General features: G+C 38.3%; 1 protein-coding gene across 2 annotated transcripts in view; it reads left to right on the top strand.

Moving 5' to 3' along the window:
• ctdsp1 (CTD (carboxy-terminal domain, RNA polymerase II, polypeptide A) small phosphatase 1) overlaps positions 1-20,160 on the top strand; it is a 35,379-nt gene that overhangs the window by 2,302 nt on the left and 12,917 nt on the right. The window contains exon 2 of one of the 2 annotated variants that reach the window (XM_055215512.2): positions 15,493-15,647. In XM_055215512.2, the coding sequence (XP_055071487.1) occupies positions 15,493-15,647 (155 nt within the window). Of the gene's footprint in view, positions 1-15,492; positions 15,648-16,173; positions 19,486-20,160 lie in introns of those variants that run through there. The other variant, XM_055215511.2, reaches the window with a different exon arrangement.

Consider the following 20,160-nt stretch of genomic DNA (forward strand, 5'->3'; position numbering starts at 1 on the left):
AGTTGTCTGTTTAAATCGGTATTGGTATCGGCCCAAAAAATCCTATCGGTGCATCCCTAATTATTAGCGTTATGCAGAGCATCTGCCAACAGCAGGTGTTGTGGTGTTTGCGGTTGGCAGTCACTTAGTGCCCCCTATAGAGCTGGAGCATAAAGAGCACTACGTATCGCAGGCGATAAATTCGCGATAATTCATGCAAAATTGCACCGATTGTCAGTGTATGCGATATGGCCCAGAATGTAATTGAACTGCGGCTTTGTATAGTAAATGCCTCTTCATCTGAAAGCAGGTGATGGCGATTACATTTAATCAAGGAACCGGTTTTACTGAGGAGATGTGCATGACACATGCATGCGATTCATTGTGCAGCACTAATAGTTTTCATCAACAAGTCTCTCTCTCGGATTGAACCCATGATCTTTGCTCTGCTAATGCAATGCAACTGTGCTACAGGAATCACCATATTCCTTTTATTCTTTCTTTTTATTTCTTAATGCTTACTTTTACTTTATATAGTATGAATGCATTGAAAAATAATTAAAAAAGCGTTATTTTTGTGCGTATTTAGACACAGCTGTGTAATAGTCTGGTTTTGATGCACTTCAATGAACGCATACTTTCTGAATGATGGTGACTACATTTGAGGAGAGTATCTGCTGTGGGTTCAGCCATAGCAGTCCCCTCACTGCTTGTTTTTCCAACCACTGTGTTTTCACCAGCACTCCTTTTCCCCTCTTACGCACACAGAGATGGAGATGGTTTGCAGGGCTGTGTTTTTGTTACTTACATATTGGAAGAAAAACGCTCCATTTAGCAAGTTTAGTACAGAGAACAGATCTGTCTAACCATTTCCTGAAAAATGAAAAATCTACCAAATAATTACATTTTTACACCTGTGGAAGAATTTTGATTTCGGCCAACATGAGCAGGGTTTCCCGCAGAAAATTTGTTAGTTGAGGTGGTAGGGTTGGGTGGGTGGGGTCAAGGGCGTGGCAATCAAAGGGGTGGGGCGTATGCGTCATGATGAAAATTAAAATATTTTAATAAAATAAATAAATAAAATATTTATTTTTAAAACACTCAAATAAAACTTATTTTTGAAGAAACTATGACAAAAAAATGAACACATACTAGATTATTAATGAATTTAAATGTTTTTAACAGATACCTCTAATGGGAATAGCTGCGTTATGAAGTGAAACTAAAGTGTTAATAAACACAAACTAAAGCAGATGTTGTAGATCATCTGGCGAACGATGATAGATCGCGCCTAGGAGAACTCGGAGGTATTGTAAACCGGAAGTGCACATTAAATAGCACGAGCTTTGTCAGATAGCGTCTACTTCAAAATGTAAAATATACGTTAGCAGCCAATGTTAATCATTCATGATGTGGGACAAATATGATGTTATTTAATGTTAAGTTAAACTATGTGAGTGGCGCTGTGTGGTGCGACAGGGATTTGAGCAACTTCCTGAGTTCCAGCTGGGCGGCGCGGACAGGCGCCACCTGGCGGCGCCGGTGTGCGCATACTCATAGAAAACAATGTGTTCGATTTTTTTTTTTTTTTAGAACGGCGCGGCGCTGAGCTGCGCGCGGGTGTGCGATCCCCTTAACTGTAGCATGTAAATAATGCACGTGAATAAAGTGAGCAAGAGTGCTCAACAATTATATCTCATCAACAGGCACGTGAAACCTTAGCAGGTTGCTCAAACAACAAAATCACCAGCTAACTTACTTTAAAAATAGAAGAACTATAGACGAATACAATAACAGGCTTTAATAACCCCAAAACATAAGTCCACTTACAGTTCTCACGGACACGTGTTTTATCAACTGGCTATCCTCCAGACATGACGTCTTATCTCATTTCGGCCGTGTGGCGCACGTGCACGCTCGCGGTGTGAAGCACGTCCACGCTATTCTCCGAGATGTTTTATCAACTGGCTAGTTATCCTCCAGACAGTGACGGTCCGGAACACGTCTTTCTCATTTCGGCCGTGTGGCGCGCGTCCCCGCATGCGGTGTGATGCGCATATGCGATATTCTCCGAGATGCACTCAACGGCCTTTTGTGCAGCGATTTTATTATTTTTTTTTTTGGACGAGCTAGTTAAGGCGGTAGGGTTTCCAAGCTTAGGCGGGCCGCCTTAACTGAAATATGCTGCGGGAAACCCTGATGAGGATGCAGTATGGTTATTAAAGGAAACGTACCAAGTTACCTTGATGTGTCTGTGCTTTAAACATGTTTGTTTAAGAGAATGTTGCCGAACTAGCTAGTTTTAGCTTGTAAAATTGAAACGATCTGTAAGAAAAGGTTTGACATGCTTGAAGAGAATTCAGGTGGATTTACTGACTCATAGCCATGTGTGAGATTGTTTCATGGTGTCTTTTAAAGGTCCCGTTCTTTCTGTGTTTTTGAAGCTTTGATTGTGTTTGCAGTGCGCAATATAACACGTGTTTATGTTTCAAGTGTAATATTTGTGGTATTTTTCACACAATTCATCACTATCTGTATAGCGCTGTTTTCACTGTCCTCAAAATGGGCTGATGTCTTCTTTGTTCTATGAAGTCCCTCCATCAGAAATGCGTATTGATTGTATAGTTTGTTTAGTGTGTTGTGATTCGATAGCAGCTTAGCTTGCCGTTAGCTTAGCTGGCGACTGACGTATTCCTGTGGGCGGATTTTGGTCAAAAAACTGTTCTACTGATGTCATTAAAGCAGGAAGTAGAGTGCTGTAATCCAAACCGGCCGTTGGCTGTAGGCTTTGAAAGGCGAATTCTGTTGAAGAAAATATATCGCCTGGCAGTGAACTTTGAGCTTAATCATTTTACAGGTATTATTTATGCTATTAAAGCAACATTACACACTAACTAGGGTTTAAAAAATGGGATCAGAAAGAACGTGACCTTTAATATGCTTCATATAATAAAATAAATTATTTTCTCAACTATACAGATAAGAGGCATAAAAAGCTTTGTATTACTTGTTTGCAATAGGGCAAAAAAATCATTCAGTTATTGAATAACGTTGCGGTTTGCACATTGCGATATGCACACTTTGCGTTAGTTGTGATATTTTGGTGTATTTTGTGGCCCTATGAAATACAGTGAAGTTGAGACTGAGCAATAACCTACGGCAATCGATTGCTTTGCAAATTGGTGAATGCAGTAGTAGTTTGTAATGCTACCATCTGGCTAGCGTTCATCTTTCAGCCCCGCCTTTCAGCAAATCAGTTAAAAGTGAATTGTTATTGGGTTGAATTAATATTCATGACCCCAGCAAAACTGAACCTCTGTAAAGTATCTTTGGATAGAAAACACAATCAATTGAAGAAAAGTCTTTTTTTTTGACATTTTTCTATACATGGCAGTGTTAACAATGTTTTAGGCCTGATTATTAAACATGTTTTACATTAGAGTTGGAACACTTATGTTATGGACATTTTTCAGGTGTGACAGCATAGCTCTTCATTATTAGATTTAGTCATTTTATTTTTGCATCATACATCTGTTAGGCGTTCTTTATCAAAAGTGCAGTCTCATTGAGGCTGTTTACACTTGGCATTAACATGTGTTTTCGTCGATCGGATCACAAGTGGACGACGTTAATGCCAGGTGTAAACGGTGTTCAAAACGTTTTGAGCTCGTCCACTTTCGACCACTTTCAACCACATCCAGAGGTGGTCGAAACCACTTTCGATCGGATCGCTTTGGAGTTGCGGAACGGACATGTGATTGAATGCGTTCGAACAGCCACACGCGACCGCCTTCTCTCCGCCCATTTATCTAATCTGAGGTATTAAACACAAGTTTTACGTCTTTTTTTGACTTCTGGCGTGAACATTCGGTGAACAGCGCTATTTTTAGCCTTTCATTGATAAAACTGAGCGGCTGATCTCCGTAGTTTCGTTTTGAAAGCGTGTGAAAGTTGCGCGATCCTATTTCATCAATTGCGCTGAAAATTCAAAGAAAGCTCTTACGTACAAAACAATGTGCAGCATGTTTACTTGCTAAACAAGCAGTGCACTCCGACATAATATTAATTTGCGTCCATATAAACTCATAATTACTCCCGCTCGGGTTTGAATGACAGCAGAAAGACTCGCCCACCGTCTCACAGACCACCCCCTCATAGTATTCAGCACAGCAGCGGTCGAAAGTGGACAAAAGAGACAGATTTAAATACCAGGTGTAAACGTAATGTGTCTCTCTCGTCCACTTGTGATCCGATCGATGAAAACACATCTTAATACCAAGTGTAAACAGCCTCATTGTGAGAAGAATACATAAAGTGTGTTCAGAGGAAGAAGAAAAGTTTTGTGGTCATCAGGGGGAGAAAGTAAGATCTTCACACACTTTCGTTTCTGGGACTGAATTAAAGTATTTGTTGTAATGCATAACTAAATCAACTCAGTTAGGGCTTTCCATTTGTTGCGTAACATAACATCAATGAGAGCATTTGAACATCACGTGTTACATTCTTGAGGCCATCAGTATGGATCACCTTTTCATGTAAGGCTTGTTACTACAAGCCGGGACGCTCGTGAGGAATTTGTTGATTTTCTGCTTGTTTGTGAAATGTCAGCATTTTTTGATTATATGAGAGGACTACAAGATGTACCAAAATTGCTGTAATATTGCAAATCACAATATGTATATGGCAATGGTTTGCAATAACCAAATTATTTTAATACTTCACCAATTTTAGGTCAATTTAGATATCAGAGAGACTGGTGAGACAGAAAGATTGATTATTTAGTTTCACCTTTTTATAATATTCAGTATTTTATTTTTTTAGCATTTTTATTGATTTTATAAACTTATAAAGCACTACTGTGTCGCATACTGCATTATTTAGCAAGTGATATCGTATTTGCTTTAATTTTGTGCAGCCTCAATGGTAATGGTGAATGTTGACTTTAAAATGTAACAAACAAGTAAAGTTTGCACATGTTTTGTGTATTGTTCAAAAAAATAGTTCACCCAAAAATGAAAATTCTGTCTTCATTTACTCACCCTCATGATGTTATAAACCAGTATACACAACACAAAGGAAGATATTTGTAATGAAGCAGGAAACGGAAGCACTATTGACTTCCATTGAAAAAAAATCCTACTGTGGAAGTCAATGGTGCTTAAGAATTGTTTGGCAAACACTGTGAAAAATATCATCCTTTGTGTTCAGCAGAAATTTATATGTGGGTTTTGAACAACTTGAGAGTGAGTAAATGATGACAGAATTTTACATTTTTGGGTAAAATATCCCTTTATTGAAGAATAGCCACATTTACCCATTTAGCTTGCTTATACGATGCTTGCGTGGTAAGAACTCAGGGTTTCCTGCAGAAAGTTTGTTATTTAAGGTGGTAGGGTTGGGCGGGTAGGTGGGGCTGGGGGCGTTGCAATCAAAGGGGCGGGGCCTACGTGTCATGATGAAAATGAAAATATTTTTATTCGAAACACTCAAATAAGCAATGAAGCAAATTATTATTATTTTTTTTGGACGATTGTTAAGGCGGTAGGGTTTCCCAGCTTAGGTGGCCAGCTCGAACTAAATAGTGCTGCGGGAAACCCTGAAACTACATTTCCCATAATTCTTGGTAGCAGCATAAGAATAATGAAATACTGAAAAAGCAATTGCCCACCAAACATTTAGTGGAAAAACAGAACACACAAACCCTAAAAACACCGGACTGCTCTGGTAATTCAGTAATAGGAACATTTTCGTACCTTGATTAATTTAAATGCCGTGATTCATGTGTCGACAGCGAAGATCAGTTACTAGATAATGTTGTTTACTGAGTCTTGGCTTTTTATGTGACCCCGTGAGAAGCGTTCAAGACATTGTCCAGGAAGGACCATCGGATACGTTTTGGGCATGGAGTCGAAGCACCTGTTTGCCACTTTGTTATAGTACAGTATTTTTAGAAAGACCAGGCTTCAAAGCACCGCCCTTGTCATTTCTCCATGTTTGGGATTGACAGCAGCGAGTGCAATTTGCTCCATGCGTTCACAAAAAATTTCTTCGATTAATTGTCGATAAGAATTTACTCGATAAAACTTAACGATTGTTGAAAAACAAGATCATGCACGTGTGTGCGGCGCCTGCGCAAAACACATACAGTCGGAGAAAAAAAATTAAGCGAGCGCGCAAAAGTTAAACTACTAGCTATGATCACAACAATGCTCGATGCCAAGCACACGCATGTGCTTTTTAACGTCATGCGAGACGAGGCTGGCTGGCTGCCAACGCAACGAAATTACATCCGCAGTGGATCTGACGGTCCGACGCAGAAAATGCAAATACGTTTAGGATACTGAAAGCAAAGACCCTCTTCGGGGAAGCCTGCAAGATTAGCATAGCAACGCTGCTATATACAGAGAAGGAGACCAGAAGCCGTTTTTAATGAACAGATTAAAATGTAATCTTAAATTATGGCAAGAAACTGTCAAATGTAAACTGTAACTGACTGTCGTTACACCCTGAATGCCCGCAACATATATCACTGATCATCATTATTGACTGGCTGAGGCGCTGCGTGTTTTCTAATGGAAGGTTGGCATCTCCGTAATATAAGCATCTTTGCTGAAAGTACGTCTAAGGTGAGGTGACGACGAGAAAAGTGCCCTTCGTGTGCTTCTTGGATATAATTACAAACAGTGTATCAACGACTCGGAAAGCGAGGTAAACAGCTTGATAAATAACACTTGATGATAATAAAACTGTTATTTTGACATGGACTTTCATGCGTCTGTTGCAGGGTGCCCATGTGAGGCGGAGTTATACACTGTGTCTATTAGTCATTATATTTCATTACGAGATAAGTTTAAATTGATGATTCTATCAGAACAACAACTACATTGACTCATTTTACAATCCCACTAGCATGTTATTTAGACAAAATAAAATCTTTTAATTCGCTGTCGTTTTTATGCACACTTTTATGTCATTGGCTATATGCCACTGCAGTGAAGGCTTATTGCACTATTACTGTTAACGATTATTCGATTGATTGATCGTTAATTTAAATGATCATCGAATATGGGAAATTGCATAAATTGACATCCCTATTTCAAAGTCCTTTGTTGTGCATGTCTCAGAAGGTGTTACGGCTCCAACTAAGTGGGTCAGTGGATGTGGCCGGTAATTGTGGATTATCTCGACACAGCGTTCCCAGGCCTCCGACGTTCTGTACCTGTTTTGTTGTGTGTGAAACACGATCTGGCGGAGGCGGGACACAAAGAAGGCTCAGTCCGGGCCTTCCATTGCCCTGTGGCAGCATTACTTCACATCCTCACACTTCCTGTTCCTATTTTGGTTTGTCCGGGCACGGCACAGTAGAGCTATGAGCCGGAGATATGGCTGCATTCCAGTCAGGGCGAGTGAGAGTTCTTTGGGGCCCTTGGAGGGAATCTCATGGTTTTTGAGTATAGTTAGAGCGTCCGGACTGAGGATCTGCTTGTTTTTTCCTGTTCTGACCACTTTGTGCCTTTATCATCTTTTGCATTTGTTAAAAGTGACATTTTGCATTTTTGTAACTCAAATTAATTTATTATATGGGCAAATACAAGTCTGTAAAACGACGTTAGCCAAAGAGACATAATCCTGAAGACTTTTATCAGCCGTTGTGCATTATATTACTACTAGTTAGTTTTTGTTGCTCAATTAGTGTTGCATTAGTAGTGGAAAAGGTTATGGGTTTGATTCCCAGGGAACACAAATACTGAATGCACTAAAAGGCGCAATGGATAAAAGTGTCTGCCTAATGGATAAATGTAAATGAAATGTAACTGTAAAGTTGGAGCTTAACTTCATCGGCCTTCAGAAAAAGCATTGTGCATCCCCAGTTTATAATATGTGAACCTGGACCATAAAACTAGTCATAAGTAGCATGGGTATATTTGTAGCAATAGACAACAATACATTGTATGGGTCAAAAATATAATTTTTTTAAAGCCAAAAATTATTAGTATAAGGTAAAGATCATGTTCCATGAAGGTATTTTCCTACTGAAAAATATCAAAAATGTATTTAACTTTTTTAATTTGTGTTGCTAAGGACTTTATTTGGACAACATTAAAGGCGATTTTCTCAATAATTAGATTTTTCATATGATGTATAAATCTCAATTAAAAAAATTGACCCTTATGACTGGTTTTGTGGTCCAGGGTCACATTTACATTTGCTATGACTTTATTAGGGTTGTTGAAAAAGTAAGCAGCGTTGTGAATATTAGAAGGGTATCAGATATGACAGCCAGGGTTTTATTTTTTACACCTCGCTCATGGACTCGCGACTGCAGGACTGTTAAGACGAAGATATTTTAATAGCGTCTCAGGTTTAAAATTGGTGCTTGGGTTGGAAAGTTTGATTCAGCAGTTTAAATGAGCCTTTAAAAAATGTCTGTGTCCTTTAAGGATAAGTGATGAGTAAATTTTTTCAATAGAACTCCTGAGCCATTTCAAAGCAAAACCGTGAACATTAATAAATGCATAGTATATCATAAAAAATATGAATGATAATGAGCAGCACTGTAGCTCAGTTAGACAATTAGTAGTGCAAATGGTCATGGCTTCGAATCCAGGGAACACACATGCTGATAAAAATGTATATCTTGTAATGCACTGTAAGCGCTTTGGATAAAAAACACATAAGTGTGAATGTAAATGTAGTTAAAAATAGGAATTGTTTAGTATGCAAAATGTTTTTTCAGATTCATTATCCTTTGCTCCCAAGGGGTGGTTTACAAGTTGTGATTTGTAGTATGGGACGCATGTCACAATCGTAAAGTCGAGCTCTGAGTGTCCTCTATCCGTCGGGTTTGGAATAGCATGAAGTCCTAGACAAACCACATTAAACTGTCTGGACCTGTTGACCTGAGTGGAATCGATACTGCCATACAAAACCATGTAGCCTCAATACCAGTAGTGATTTAAGAAGAAAGTCTTTATGATAGAAATTCAGATAGAAAATGTTTGTAGAAATTATATCTGATTATATCTGTGAATGAATTTCTTCTTTTGCTGTCCAAACTAAAATACCATACGTAGCAGTAAAGAAATTTATACAAAGTTTTATATTGTATATTATAATATATTAAAAATCTATACATTTTTGTCAGAAAATAATAACAAAAACTGTTGATTTTGTTATTGTTTTTCAATAATGCCTAATCAAGGTTTAATGATTCTTAAGAATATTTTCTATGATGTGCAATAATGCTAAAGAGATAGTACACCCCCAAAACACAAAGCAAGATATTTTGAGAAATGTTTGTAACCAAACCGATCAGAAGCCCCATTGACTTCCATGCAGGAAAAAAGAATACTATGGAAGTCAATGGGGCTTCTCAAAATATCTTCCTTTCGGTTTATCAGAACAAGGAAATGTGTTCAGGTTTGTATCAACATTAGAATGAGTAAATGAAGACAGAATTTTCATTTTTGGGTGAATTATCCCTTTAAGTGAATTTAGATGTCAATATTATAATATATTTTAAATTATTTTAAATCTAAAATGCATGAAAACTGTTAACATGGAAAATGATTGTTGTTATGATAGTGTTGTGTTTATTACAACAACATGCATTTAAAGAAATAATAAATGTAAAGGCTAACACACCTAAATATGTCAGCCAATACGGATAAAGATACGAGCGTATAAAATAAAAACGTTGTATTCCTATAGATCAGGGCTAGTCAACTGGTGGCCCACGGGCCAAATGCGGCCCTCCAATCATGTTTATCCGGCCCGCCGGTCATCTTTGTCTGATTTAAAATCAGTGTGGTTACTTTTACCTTTCCATTGTACATGACAAATGACGGCCAATAAAGCGGAAGGAGAGTCGGAAAGGGGCTGCGTGGGTGTGCCAACCATCTGCGGGTGTGTAATTATCCTATCCGATTTGAGTTTTGGATGCATAAAAAAAGTTTGATAAGCGCTTTAGCCTATATACCTTTAAAATATTAAAAAAGAAAACAGGAAGTGCAATTTTAGTCATGAGGAGAAATGTTGTAAAATGTATAAACAAAATAAGTTTTGTGCAATGTTGAACTATTAACATTTGGCTTTTGCAATGTTAAACAGAAATTGTTTTTAAAATATTAAAAAAGAAAGTTCGTTTTCAGTAAAAGGCAAAATACTTTTTTGAAAATGCATGTTGTTTTAATATTCTATAACAAAAAGTATATATAGGTCAAAGTTAAAATATATAATACTGTGCAAAAGTCTTAGGCCACCGCCACCAAATTTTTGTATCAGAAGTTTTAATGTCCATGCATATCTATTTTTCAATCTATTTTAATAAGATACAAACAGAAAATACAGGAAATATGTACAAAAATTTAAATTTTAAAACATTACATTTTCAGGACTAAATGTCATCTTTAGGCATAGTCAGTGCTTAGTGTGACCTGTCTTGGCACTAAACACATCTTGAGCATCTTTGAGCAGCATGAAGTAAAAAGACTAATTTCTTTAAAATTAGAAATTAGGATTTAATTTTATTTAGGTTTAAGAGATACTTCAGTTTCCTGCTATTGCTCAAGTGGAAGGCGAGTTTACCCTAAAAACTTGACACTTCAGCTTACAGTTTTATACAGTTTTTAATACTTATACACATTTTCTGGATTTATTTTTTATTAAAGAGACTGAGAGACTGAGAAACAATTATATATGATCACTATAACATTGCAAAAACAACAAATCTAATTCTGGCATTGTGGTCTAAGACTTTTGCACATTATATATATATAAATATCATTTGTTTACTTGCCACCTTTGTGCCCATTATTTATTTATATATATATATATATATATATATATATATATATATATAAATAATGTGCAAAAGTCTTAGACCACCATGCCAGAATTAGATTTGTTGTTTTTGCAATGTTATAGTGATCATATATAATTGTTTATATATGATCAAATCTAATTCTGGCATGGTGGTCTAAGACTTTTGCACATTTTATATATATACCACTCAGATTTTAAAATTGGAATTACAATGCGGGCCAAACTTTTACCCATATTATTACCTATTATATATATAAATGGGTAATAATAAGGGTAAAAGTTTGGCCCGCATTGTGTTTGCAATTTTAAAATCTGAGTAGTTGAAGACACTTTGAATAAGTGTCTGCCAAAGGCATATTTAATAACAATAAATAATAAAATATTTGATGCTATGGTTTATTGCTGCACATATAAGACTCCTCAATCTCAGCCATTCTTTGATCAAAGTTGTTTACAAGTTGCTCTATGCTAATAGCGCAAAATGCTTCGGCATCTATCCTTTAATTATGTTATTCATCAAGTTATCACATATACTCCAGAGATAAACATACGGTCATGCTATTTGTTTTTGTCCCCAACTGGGAGCACAACAAAGTTTTGTTTTCCAATTCTGTTTATGGCTCAAACCGAGTGCCGTAAATGACCAAGTCTATATTTGTGTAGAGTGCCATCACCAACCTCTGTAAGCAGCTGCCCGCAGGGTGTATTTAAACCCCACTGATGTGTAATATTAGAAAAGTGCATGTGCAAAACTGTTTTTCTTTATGCTCCCCCACCCCTTTTATTCCTCTCATTTGTTTACTTGCCACCTTTGTGCCCATTATGCTGGATGCAGGTGGGCTCACTGTACAGTGTTTCAATATTATGACCTGTCAGATTCTTCGAGTTTTTATGTGGGAGTCAAGTGGGTTTGTGGTTAGAGTGAGAGCTGGGTGTCTAAAATATAATACGGTTGACATGTCTTTGTATGTTTTATGTTTTGAAGGTTAAGAGAGATGTTTTATATCCTGATGATTGGTTGGCATCACATTGCATGTGGTGTTTGAGTTAAGTTTGGTTTTAAGGGAGAAATTGAGAAATAAGTTTAATAAAGAATGATGATCCAAAATGTAAACACCTCCCACCTCCGAACACTTTATGTAACCATCCACCTAATATGTCCTATGTAACTACATTAAAAGTACTTTATGTTCTGTACATACCAGCGTGTCACGTCTTGGTTGGATACATGAGCTTTTAGTTTGAATTTTGATCGTCATGCTAATCCCTCCTGTTGACAGCTTCCTTTGCTCTCTCGGTTGCCGCCTAATTTGTCAAAGATTTTGTCTAGCAAAGAGTAGCTTTCGTCACTGCTGTTCGCTCTTGTAAGTCACTCAGATAGTTTGCTGGGCTCATCTGCCCTGAGCCCAACATAGATCTGTAATCACGTGGATTCCCTGTTATTTGTCACCATTCAGGGATACTTGGCCTCTGCCTGCTGTGTTTGGCGATACATTTCTGGCTTATTAGCAGCCAGGAGTTTTTTGGCACAATTTTTTTTACCTTATTTTATTTTATCTTCTTATAAAGCTCAGATTTTAAAATACGTTTTAGGAACTCGTGGGTGTGACAGACATGTGTTTTCAATTGATGAAAGCCTCTTTGTTCTCCACCCTTTCTGAAATCCATATGTGCCGTTTTCTACTGTAAAAAATATTTTGCTTTAAAGTAGGGTTGCAACAACTAATCGATACAATCAATAATAATCGATAATGAAATTCGTTATTGATTAGTTGGTCTATCACATGCTCCCGCACCACCGTCTGCTTTATACAGCGTGAGCTTTGCGTTTATAAAGTCAAGAATTTCTTCTGCATACAGCACAAGCTGCGTGCTTATAAAATTAGGTGCTTTTTCCACCATGCGACCAGCTTGGTTAAAAGCAAGGTCAGTTGCGGCATATAGCACATGGCAGCGGGAGTCATGTGACGTCCTGGAATATAGATGAGATTGTCTTTGTGTTGTTGGGTTTTCATGATGTATAATAGTAATAACCCACAGTTGCATCTGTTTTAAAGTAAGTTGGAAATACAGGTCTTTGTTTATGTCAGTAACAACGCATGTATAGCCTATCACTGTCATATTATTACATGAATGTCTTATTTGTTAGGTTTATAACAAATCATGTTAAGACTCGTCAGGGTCTAACGTTTAAGATCAAAAGTAGTTTATTAATCTGTGTCAAAATTGCAACTCAACAGCACATCCCTAAATACAATTTTGACATTTAAGACGTTTTACTATTTAAAAATTGCTACTTTTTTTATTTAAGGCTTAAAATCGAAAAATTAAAGGACAAGTTCGGTATTTTATACTTAAAGGCGGAGTGCACAGTGTTTGAAAGCCAATGTTGATATTTGAAATCACCTAAACCAGGGGTTCCCAAACTTTTTTTCCTGCGCACCCCCTTCTATGTCCCAACCTGGTTGGCGTACCCCCAATCCCCACTAAAAAAAAAAAACCGTAAATAAGCTTTGTTTACTCGACATACAGACTCGTGTTTAATCATGCGCAAATAACTAGGGGCCGGTTGCACCAGCGTTAAGAAGTTGGGTGTAAGTCCTACGTCGGGCTTAGCTACGTTGAACATTGTGAAAAATATTTACGCCTGTTGCACCATCTGAAACTACGACCAGACGCAGCTACGCTCAGCATAGATGATGCGTGCCCCCGTGTATGCGTTTAACCACTGTGATATTTAGACGCCATTCGAGTTAACTATAGTAAAAAACTTACACTTACTGCCGTCAGCTAATAGATGACATATGAGAGCATTCCTCATGTTTACCGGAGCGCTCTCCCTCAAGATGCCTGCGTCACGTGCAGACCCATCAAACACTTTAACGAAAGCCTTAAATGTTCGCACAAAAGGTGTATAATTGTTTGCAGATTCATTATAACAGCTCAATTTTCAAACAAAATTAAATGAAAGCTTTTAATAAGTTCTCTGCAGTGTCTGTAAGTATTTATGTATTTTATTTTATATTTCATTGGCGGTCTCTCTACCATGCATGAAAACACATTGCTTGCGTATCCTGTGCATTAGACGCGCCCATGTCTCGTCACATTTCATTATTTCTATTTTTGCCATAAAAAAGTCTCTCTCTTTTGGTCCCTCTCCTCCTTCGTGACTAACAACTTTATCATAAGACATCCCATTTTAGCCAGTTAAGCATATTTATAATATATATGGAATGAATGAAATGAGTTAGCACGCATATAGCGGCTGCAGTGCATAACAGAAGAGCAGTGTGTAGAAAAAGACAGCAGCTGGCTTCTACGTTTCTTTCAAAAACTAATAAAGTTTTTATTTAAAATAAAAGCAATTACAAAGGAAATGTTTACTGTTCATTTTTTTATTTATTATATTTATTGTATGGAAAAATCCCACTTAAAGAAACAGACCGCCATTACATTTTTCCTCTCACGCACCCCCTGGTGGCAGCTTGCGTACCCCTGGGGGTGCGCGTACCACACTTTGGGAATCCCTGACCTAAACAAACACGCCCCTACCGCAATAGAATCTGGACCTTCTTTTAAAAGACCCGCCCCACACATACGCAATCCGGCAAGGATGTCGATTAGTAGACACGCTCCTTACTGTTGTTTGGCTATAAGTGTGTTTTGGTAGTCGGCCCGTCTCCTTTTCCAAAGCGTTTTTCAAACATTGTGCACTCCGTAAAGGCCTGTTTTCAGATTGTTTATGGTGAAATAGAACGGTTTTGACTGAAATTTCGACATATCCTTCCTAAAATGCATTAAACTTTCGTTTACAAAGACGTGAAACTCACCGAGTGGTCAGGGGTGTTCACTGATATGCTCACACAAAAATCGCTGCAAAAGATGCAAGGCCAGCATCATATGTCAAAATTTCAGTCAAAACCGTTCTATTTCATCATAAACAATCTGAAAACAGGGCTTTAAGTGTAAAATACCAAACTTGTCCTTTAAAGATTATATAAGTAAAGCTTAATGTATGGATTTTGCACTTTTTAAAGTACACTTTCACTTTTTGATTTAGCTATAATAAGTCTAATTGAAAAAAAGAAAAAAATGTAATCAAAAAGAAAAATCTTAATTTACAATAAATGTTTAGGTTTTTAAATTAAAATTTATGGCGCTTTTCCATTGCGTGCTAGGACTAAGCTTGACGCAAACGCAGCTCGGATCGGCACGCTTTATTTTGGCTTGGTTTCCTTTTCAGTTTAGTATTGCCTTAAAGTGGGTGGGATTATAGATCAGTGATCTGCTTTATTTACATGTCACATTTTAGTATCAATATGACTCACTTGAAACCTCATCCGAGGTGGTACAAAAAGACCAAAAGTGAGCTGTACTGAGCCGCTTCGAGCCATAATATGCAGTGTAAAAACGGCATAAGTATATTCCTTGGTTGTCCTTACTGACACTTTGCAAAGATGCATTATTAGCCTTTTAATGTAATACATTTTTATGACGTTGGTATACGTTTTGAAGATATTTAAAAACGGTTATTTCCAGACGTTATACGTGTGCATCTGATTAAAGATATATAATATCAAGTAACCCTGTTGTGAAGTATAAGCTGTCAGAACTAGTCGGGTATGCAGAGATGTGGCATTGAAAAGCGGGTATCGATACATGTGAAATAATATGGTTTTCGTTTCTTAGGTACCCCTCCACATCCTGCATCCTCTTCGAAGAAACCCCGCAGTCGTGGGATTTTCCGCAGTCTCTTCTGCTGCCTGTGTCATGACGAAACGGATCACGTACCCGTCAATAACAACGCCCCTCTGCTGGTGGAGGAAAATGGAACCGTTTCAAAAGTAAGAGTTTATTTAGGTTTTGCTAAGTCCTCCCTTTCACCTAATTTTTGTATTTTCTGTGTACTGGTCAGCTTGTGGGTAAGAGCCACATGATCCACTGCAATAGTGAGGAAACAAAAACCTCATGTTTGTTTTGCGCAATTCTTTTTCTGTTTACATGTTCAGTTGAATGTGCCGCATAAATCTCATTTGCATTGGGGTAAAAATTATTATAAACATCACCAAATAACAAAGAAATCCACTTTAAATGGACACTACGTTGATTTAGCAAAATGAAAAACTATCTGAATTCTCTAAATCATAAGTGCCTTTGCCAAAAATGTTTGGCACATATCCACGTTACCTTTAAGTAACTTATTATCCGAGAAATAAACACGACTGCGAACATCTACACGCAGATTGGGTGTCAAGACGCTCTAGGTGTCAGCTTCAGATTTATGCCTTACTTCAGCTTTTTATAGTGATTTGATATGCCACGGTTATTTGTCACGTCTCTGAAGCACCAAAAATAATCGGTACGTCTCCTGAAGGCGGGCTGGGAGCGGGGTTCAGTGAAGTCTCAACCTCTCCGTCATGTCAACGTGCACACTGCTGCTGGTGTCTCAGGCAGGCTGTGGGCTTACCAAATCCCTTCAGTTCTGTGAGCCCTCGCTGCAAGCACAATCTCTGACTCCACACCTACGGGAGAATGCTTGGAGTGTTACAGATCTTCTGACCTTTACCAATGTTTTGGAGAAAGCAAGTCTTTTGTTGAAAGCAACATCACAGAATACCTGGAATCTTCTGTTTTTTTATTTGCGAGCACTTGGAAGGTCAAATGCCTGCTGAACTGTGCTTCGGTCCTTCTGAGGTCTCCAAACAAGGAGATCTTAAAAAGCAAAGCCAGTCTTTGGAAGAAGCTGCTGAACTCTGTGCAGACTTTTCAGATGGAGAGACGCCTATTCACACCTCTGTGCACCAAAAGGAAATTGGGTTAGACAAATCTGATGGACTTTGCTATGAAAATAGTCAAATTAATGGTGAATATTCTGATCAGTCTAGTTCATCCGGATATAGCTCTTTGTTGGACAGCTGCTCTGAGCACAGTGAGTCTTTTGAGACGTTGGTTTCGGTTGACTTGGTTGAAATAAGCCAAGCTGATGAGTTTAACATGCCATTTGAGCCCAGTGATCAAAGTGAGATTTCTGAAAAAGATGCTGAACAATTATTTTTATCTGAGATGAACCCAGATGTTAGTGAGTATTTTCAAGAAGATGATACAGAACAGTTAAATTTACCTGAGATTGACATAAATATTTGTGATTGTATTCAAGACGAAGCAGAACAGTTGGATTTATCTGAGATGAACCCAGATGCTTATGAGTATTTTCAAGAAGATGAGACAGAACGGTTAAATCTATCTGAGACGAACTCGGATGTTTACGAGTATTTACAAGAAGATGACACAGAGCAGTTAGATTTATCAGAGATTAACTCGGATGTTTATGAGGATTTACAAGAAGATGACACAGAGCAGTTAAATTTATCTGAGATGAACCAAGATGTTTATGAGTATTCTCAAGATGATGATGAGGAACAGTTCAATTTATCTGATATGGACCCCGATCAAAATGAAGCTGTTGACTCCTTTCGATTAGATCTATTAGATAATGAAACCATTTCAGGATGTGATGCTGAATATGAAGGATCCTTATCTGAAGAATACAGCCTATCTGGTCAAAACATAGTAGCTGAACTGAACACACATAAAGAGTGTACGCTGAATGATCAAAACAAGCCCGCTGAATACCATGACATAGATTTTGATTCCCCGGATCTGTGTCAAGTCTCTAAACAAAGCATGCTATCTGACCACTGTGTGTCCCTTGAGCAAACACGGGTTACTGGGCAAATGGACACCCCTGATGACAGAGCGACACTACACAGCCCAGACTGTTGCACTGAAGAGACCGTAGATTGTAGCCGGACATGTTGTGCCACTGAAGGTACTTCACAGAAACGACAGCTGTTTAAGCAGGAATGTAACCAACATTTTGAGCAAAACGAATCCTCTGAAGACCGTGCTGCATGTGTTGCAACTTTAGAACAATGCACAAGTTGTGGAGCACGCTTTGAGAAATGTGACGATCGGGAACAATGCAGTTCCTCTATGCCTACTAACCGGTCGGAGAGCCCACATCAAAGCAGACTTGCTGACTTGCCAACAGCACAACGGTCTGTCTTTCACAGCTCTGAACTACCCAAAGAAAACCAGAGCAACAGTTCTGAAATTAGGAAGCCATCTGCATGTGATGCCCTGTTTTCTGGCTCAATGGCAACTTTTGAGGATAGGTGGCTCTCTCAGTTTCTTACAGATCTTTTGAGACACAATCAAGAATCTGCAGATCTTGAGGTCAGTCAGTCCAGTGAAGATTTTAAAACTCCTGAATCTGATTCATGCTTTGTGCCTGAAGTTCGGGCAACTAAGTTGTGTAAAATGTGTTCTGATAGTGAGCAAGGGATGAAACCGCAATGTTTTCCGCTTGATAGTGATGGGGAAAGAACCTTTGTACTGCACCCAAATGTTCATAACTCTCTAGATGCAGTAACTAAAGGCGGTTCTTCAGATGAATCAAGCGAGGAAGAGTATTCGGACTGCATTGACAGTAAAAGTCAAGACAGCTCTGAAACCGATGAATCGTTCACAAGTTTTGCTGATGAGTCAGAATCATTTGAAATCTTCTCAGATAAGGTAAAACATCTCAGTCTTACAGAGGATAGTGATCAGTCGCAAGAGTACCCTGAAGATGAAACGACCTTTGACACATATACACAGGAAGCATTAGATGTTTGTGAAATTGATTCTGAAGAACAGGACAGGAAAGTCACAGGACAGAAAAGCAGTAAAACATATGCTGAAGTTGTTCTGGTCGGACTCCCCATAGATCCATGTCAGATCCATCAGTCTTGTGCTAAAGATGAGGTCTATGAAACCGAAGCTTACGAGCCTAATTTAATTGGTGAGAATTGCTGCACGCTATATTCTGAAGAAGTCAAGGGCATTGAACCTTGGCACAAAAATGGAGAGCTCGTCGAACCTCTTGATGGTATGCTGGCACAAGTGTCTTGTGTTGCAGCTGTTGAAGGTTACGAACATCAAACATTACTAGAAAATTCTTTGGAAGATTTGTCCACCGAGTTCTGTTACCAAACGTTTACGTATCATGAAGATGATACTCCCGAATTGCTTGATAAGGAACCAACATTGGGAACTGAGGACAGTCAGGATTTAAATAAGCTTAACGGATTTCAAAACGAGGAAATCAGAAAGGACACTGTAGTTGAAAATGAAGAGACCTTTACAGAAACCGAGGAGGCTCATGGACCTTCTTGTGGAGAGATTGAAACTTCCGAAGATGAAGAAGGATCTCTGTTTGACTTTGAAGATGTTGTGGTGCGTGCTGAGGAACATGATACAAGCAAAGGGAATGATGCCAATCAAGAACTCATCAAAGATGAGTCAAAAGATGGCACTGCTGTTCTTGAGTGTTCCGTCTCAGTTGGTCAGCAAGAGTCATCAGTGTCTCAAAATGAATCGAACGATAGCTCTGAAGTCCTTTATTCCCATGAAGCAGACCTATCAGAGCAAAGCGACCGAAGTGAAAAGCTAGAGCAGCTTATACATCAAGTTGCAAAAAATGAAGCACCTGAATATAGTGAGCAGGACGGGTTCATTAAAGTTTCTGATCAAAGCACAACATCAGAGCAGACTGATTCCTCTGACGACAGTGAAGTGTCTGAAGATGAAGAGTATTCAGAGTTCTGCGACTGTGAATTCTGTGTTCCACCCACAGATCAGGTACCGTGTAGTTTTAATCACTTAGAAGGCACTTGCTTGTAAATTATTGTAGGATTTTGTAAGTGACGACCGATTAGTTTTGTATAGGCACATTGTAGGTATATTCATGTGTATCTATTAGTTACTTATACCCATTATAGATATACCAATTCAAGTAGTTTAATCAATTATGTATCGGCCTACACTGTCTGGGAAAAAAAACGGTCACTGGGGTAGTACCCTTTCAAAAAGTAAATTTTGTTCCTAAAGAGTCCTTGTTAGTACCTCAAAGGTGCATATTGGTACCAAATATTTACACATTTGTACCTAAATGGTGTATATTCGCCTCTTAACCATAATGTACCTCTGAGGTACTCTTATGAACTCTATAGGTGGAAAGGTGTACTTTTTAAAGAGTACTGCCCCAGTGACAACTAGGGACCATTTTTGACCTTGTTTTATGTGTCTCCAACCCTGCCCCTGGTGAGCTACCGTCTAGCTCCAACATACCCGTCTATAATTATCAACCTAATTAGCAACCCTGAACACATTGATTAGCTGCTTCAATCTGCAAGACGGTAGCTTACAAGGAACAGATTTTGAGACCTCTGGTGTAGACGATATGTTGTTCTTGTAAAGCATGTTTTGTTAAGCATCTATGCTGGCTTTTGTGCTTGCATCTGTCTACAGTTTTTG

Source organism: Misgurnus anguillicaudatus, chromosome 17, assembly GCF_027580225.2.
Source record: "Misgurnus anguillicaudatus chromosome 17, ASM2758022v2, whole genome shotgun sequence".
NCBI lineage: Eukaryota > Metazoa > Chordata > Actinopteri > Cypriniformes > Cobitidae > Misgurnus > Misgurnus anguillicaudatus.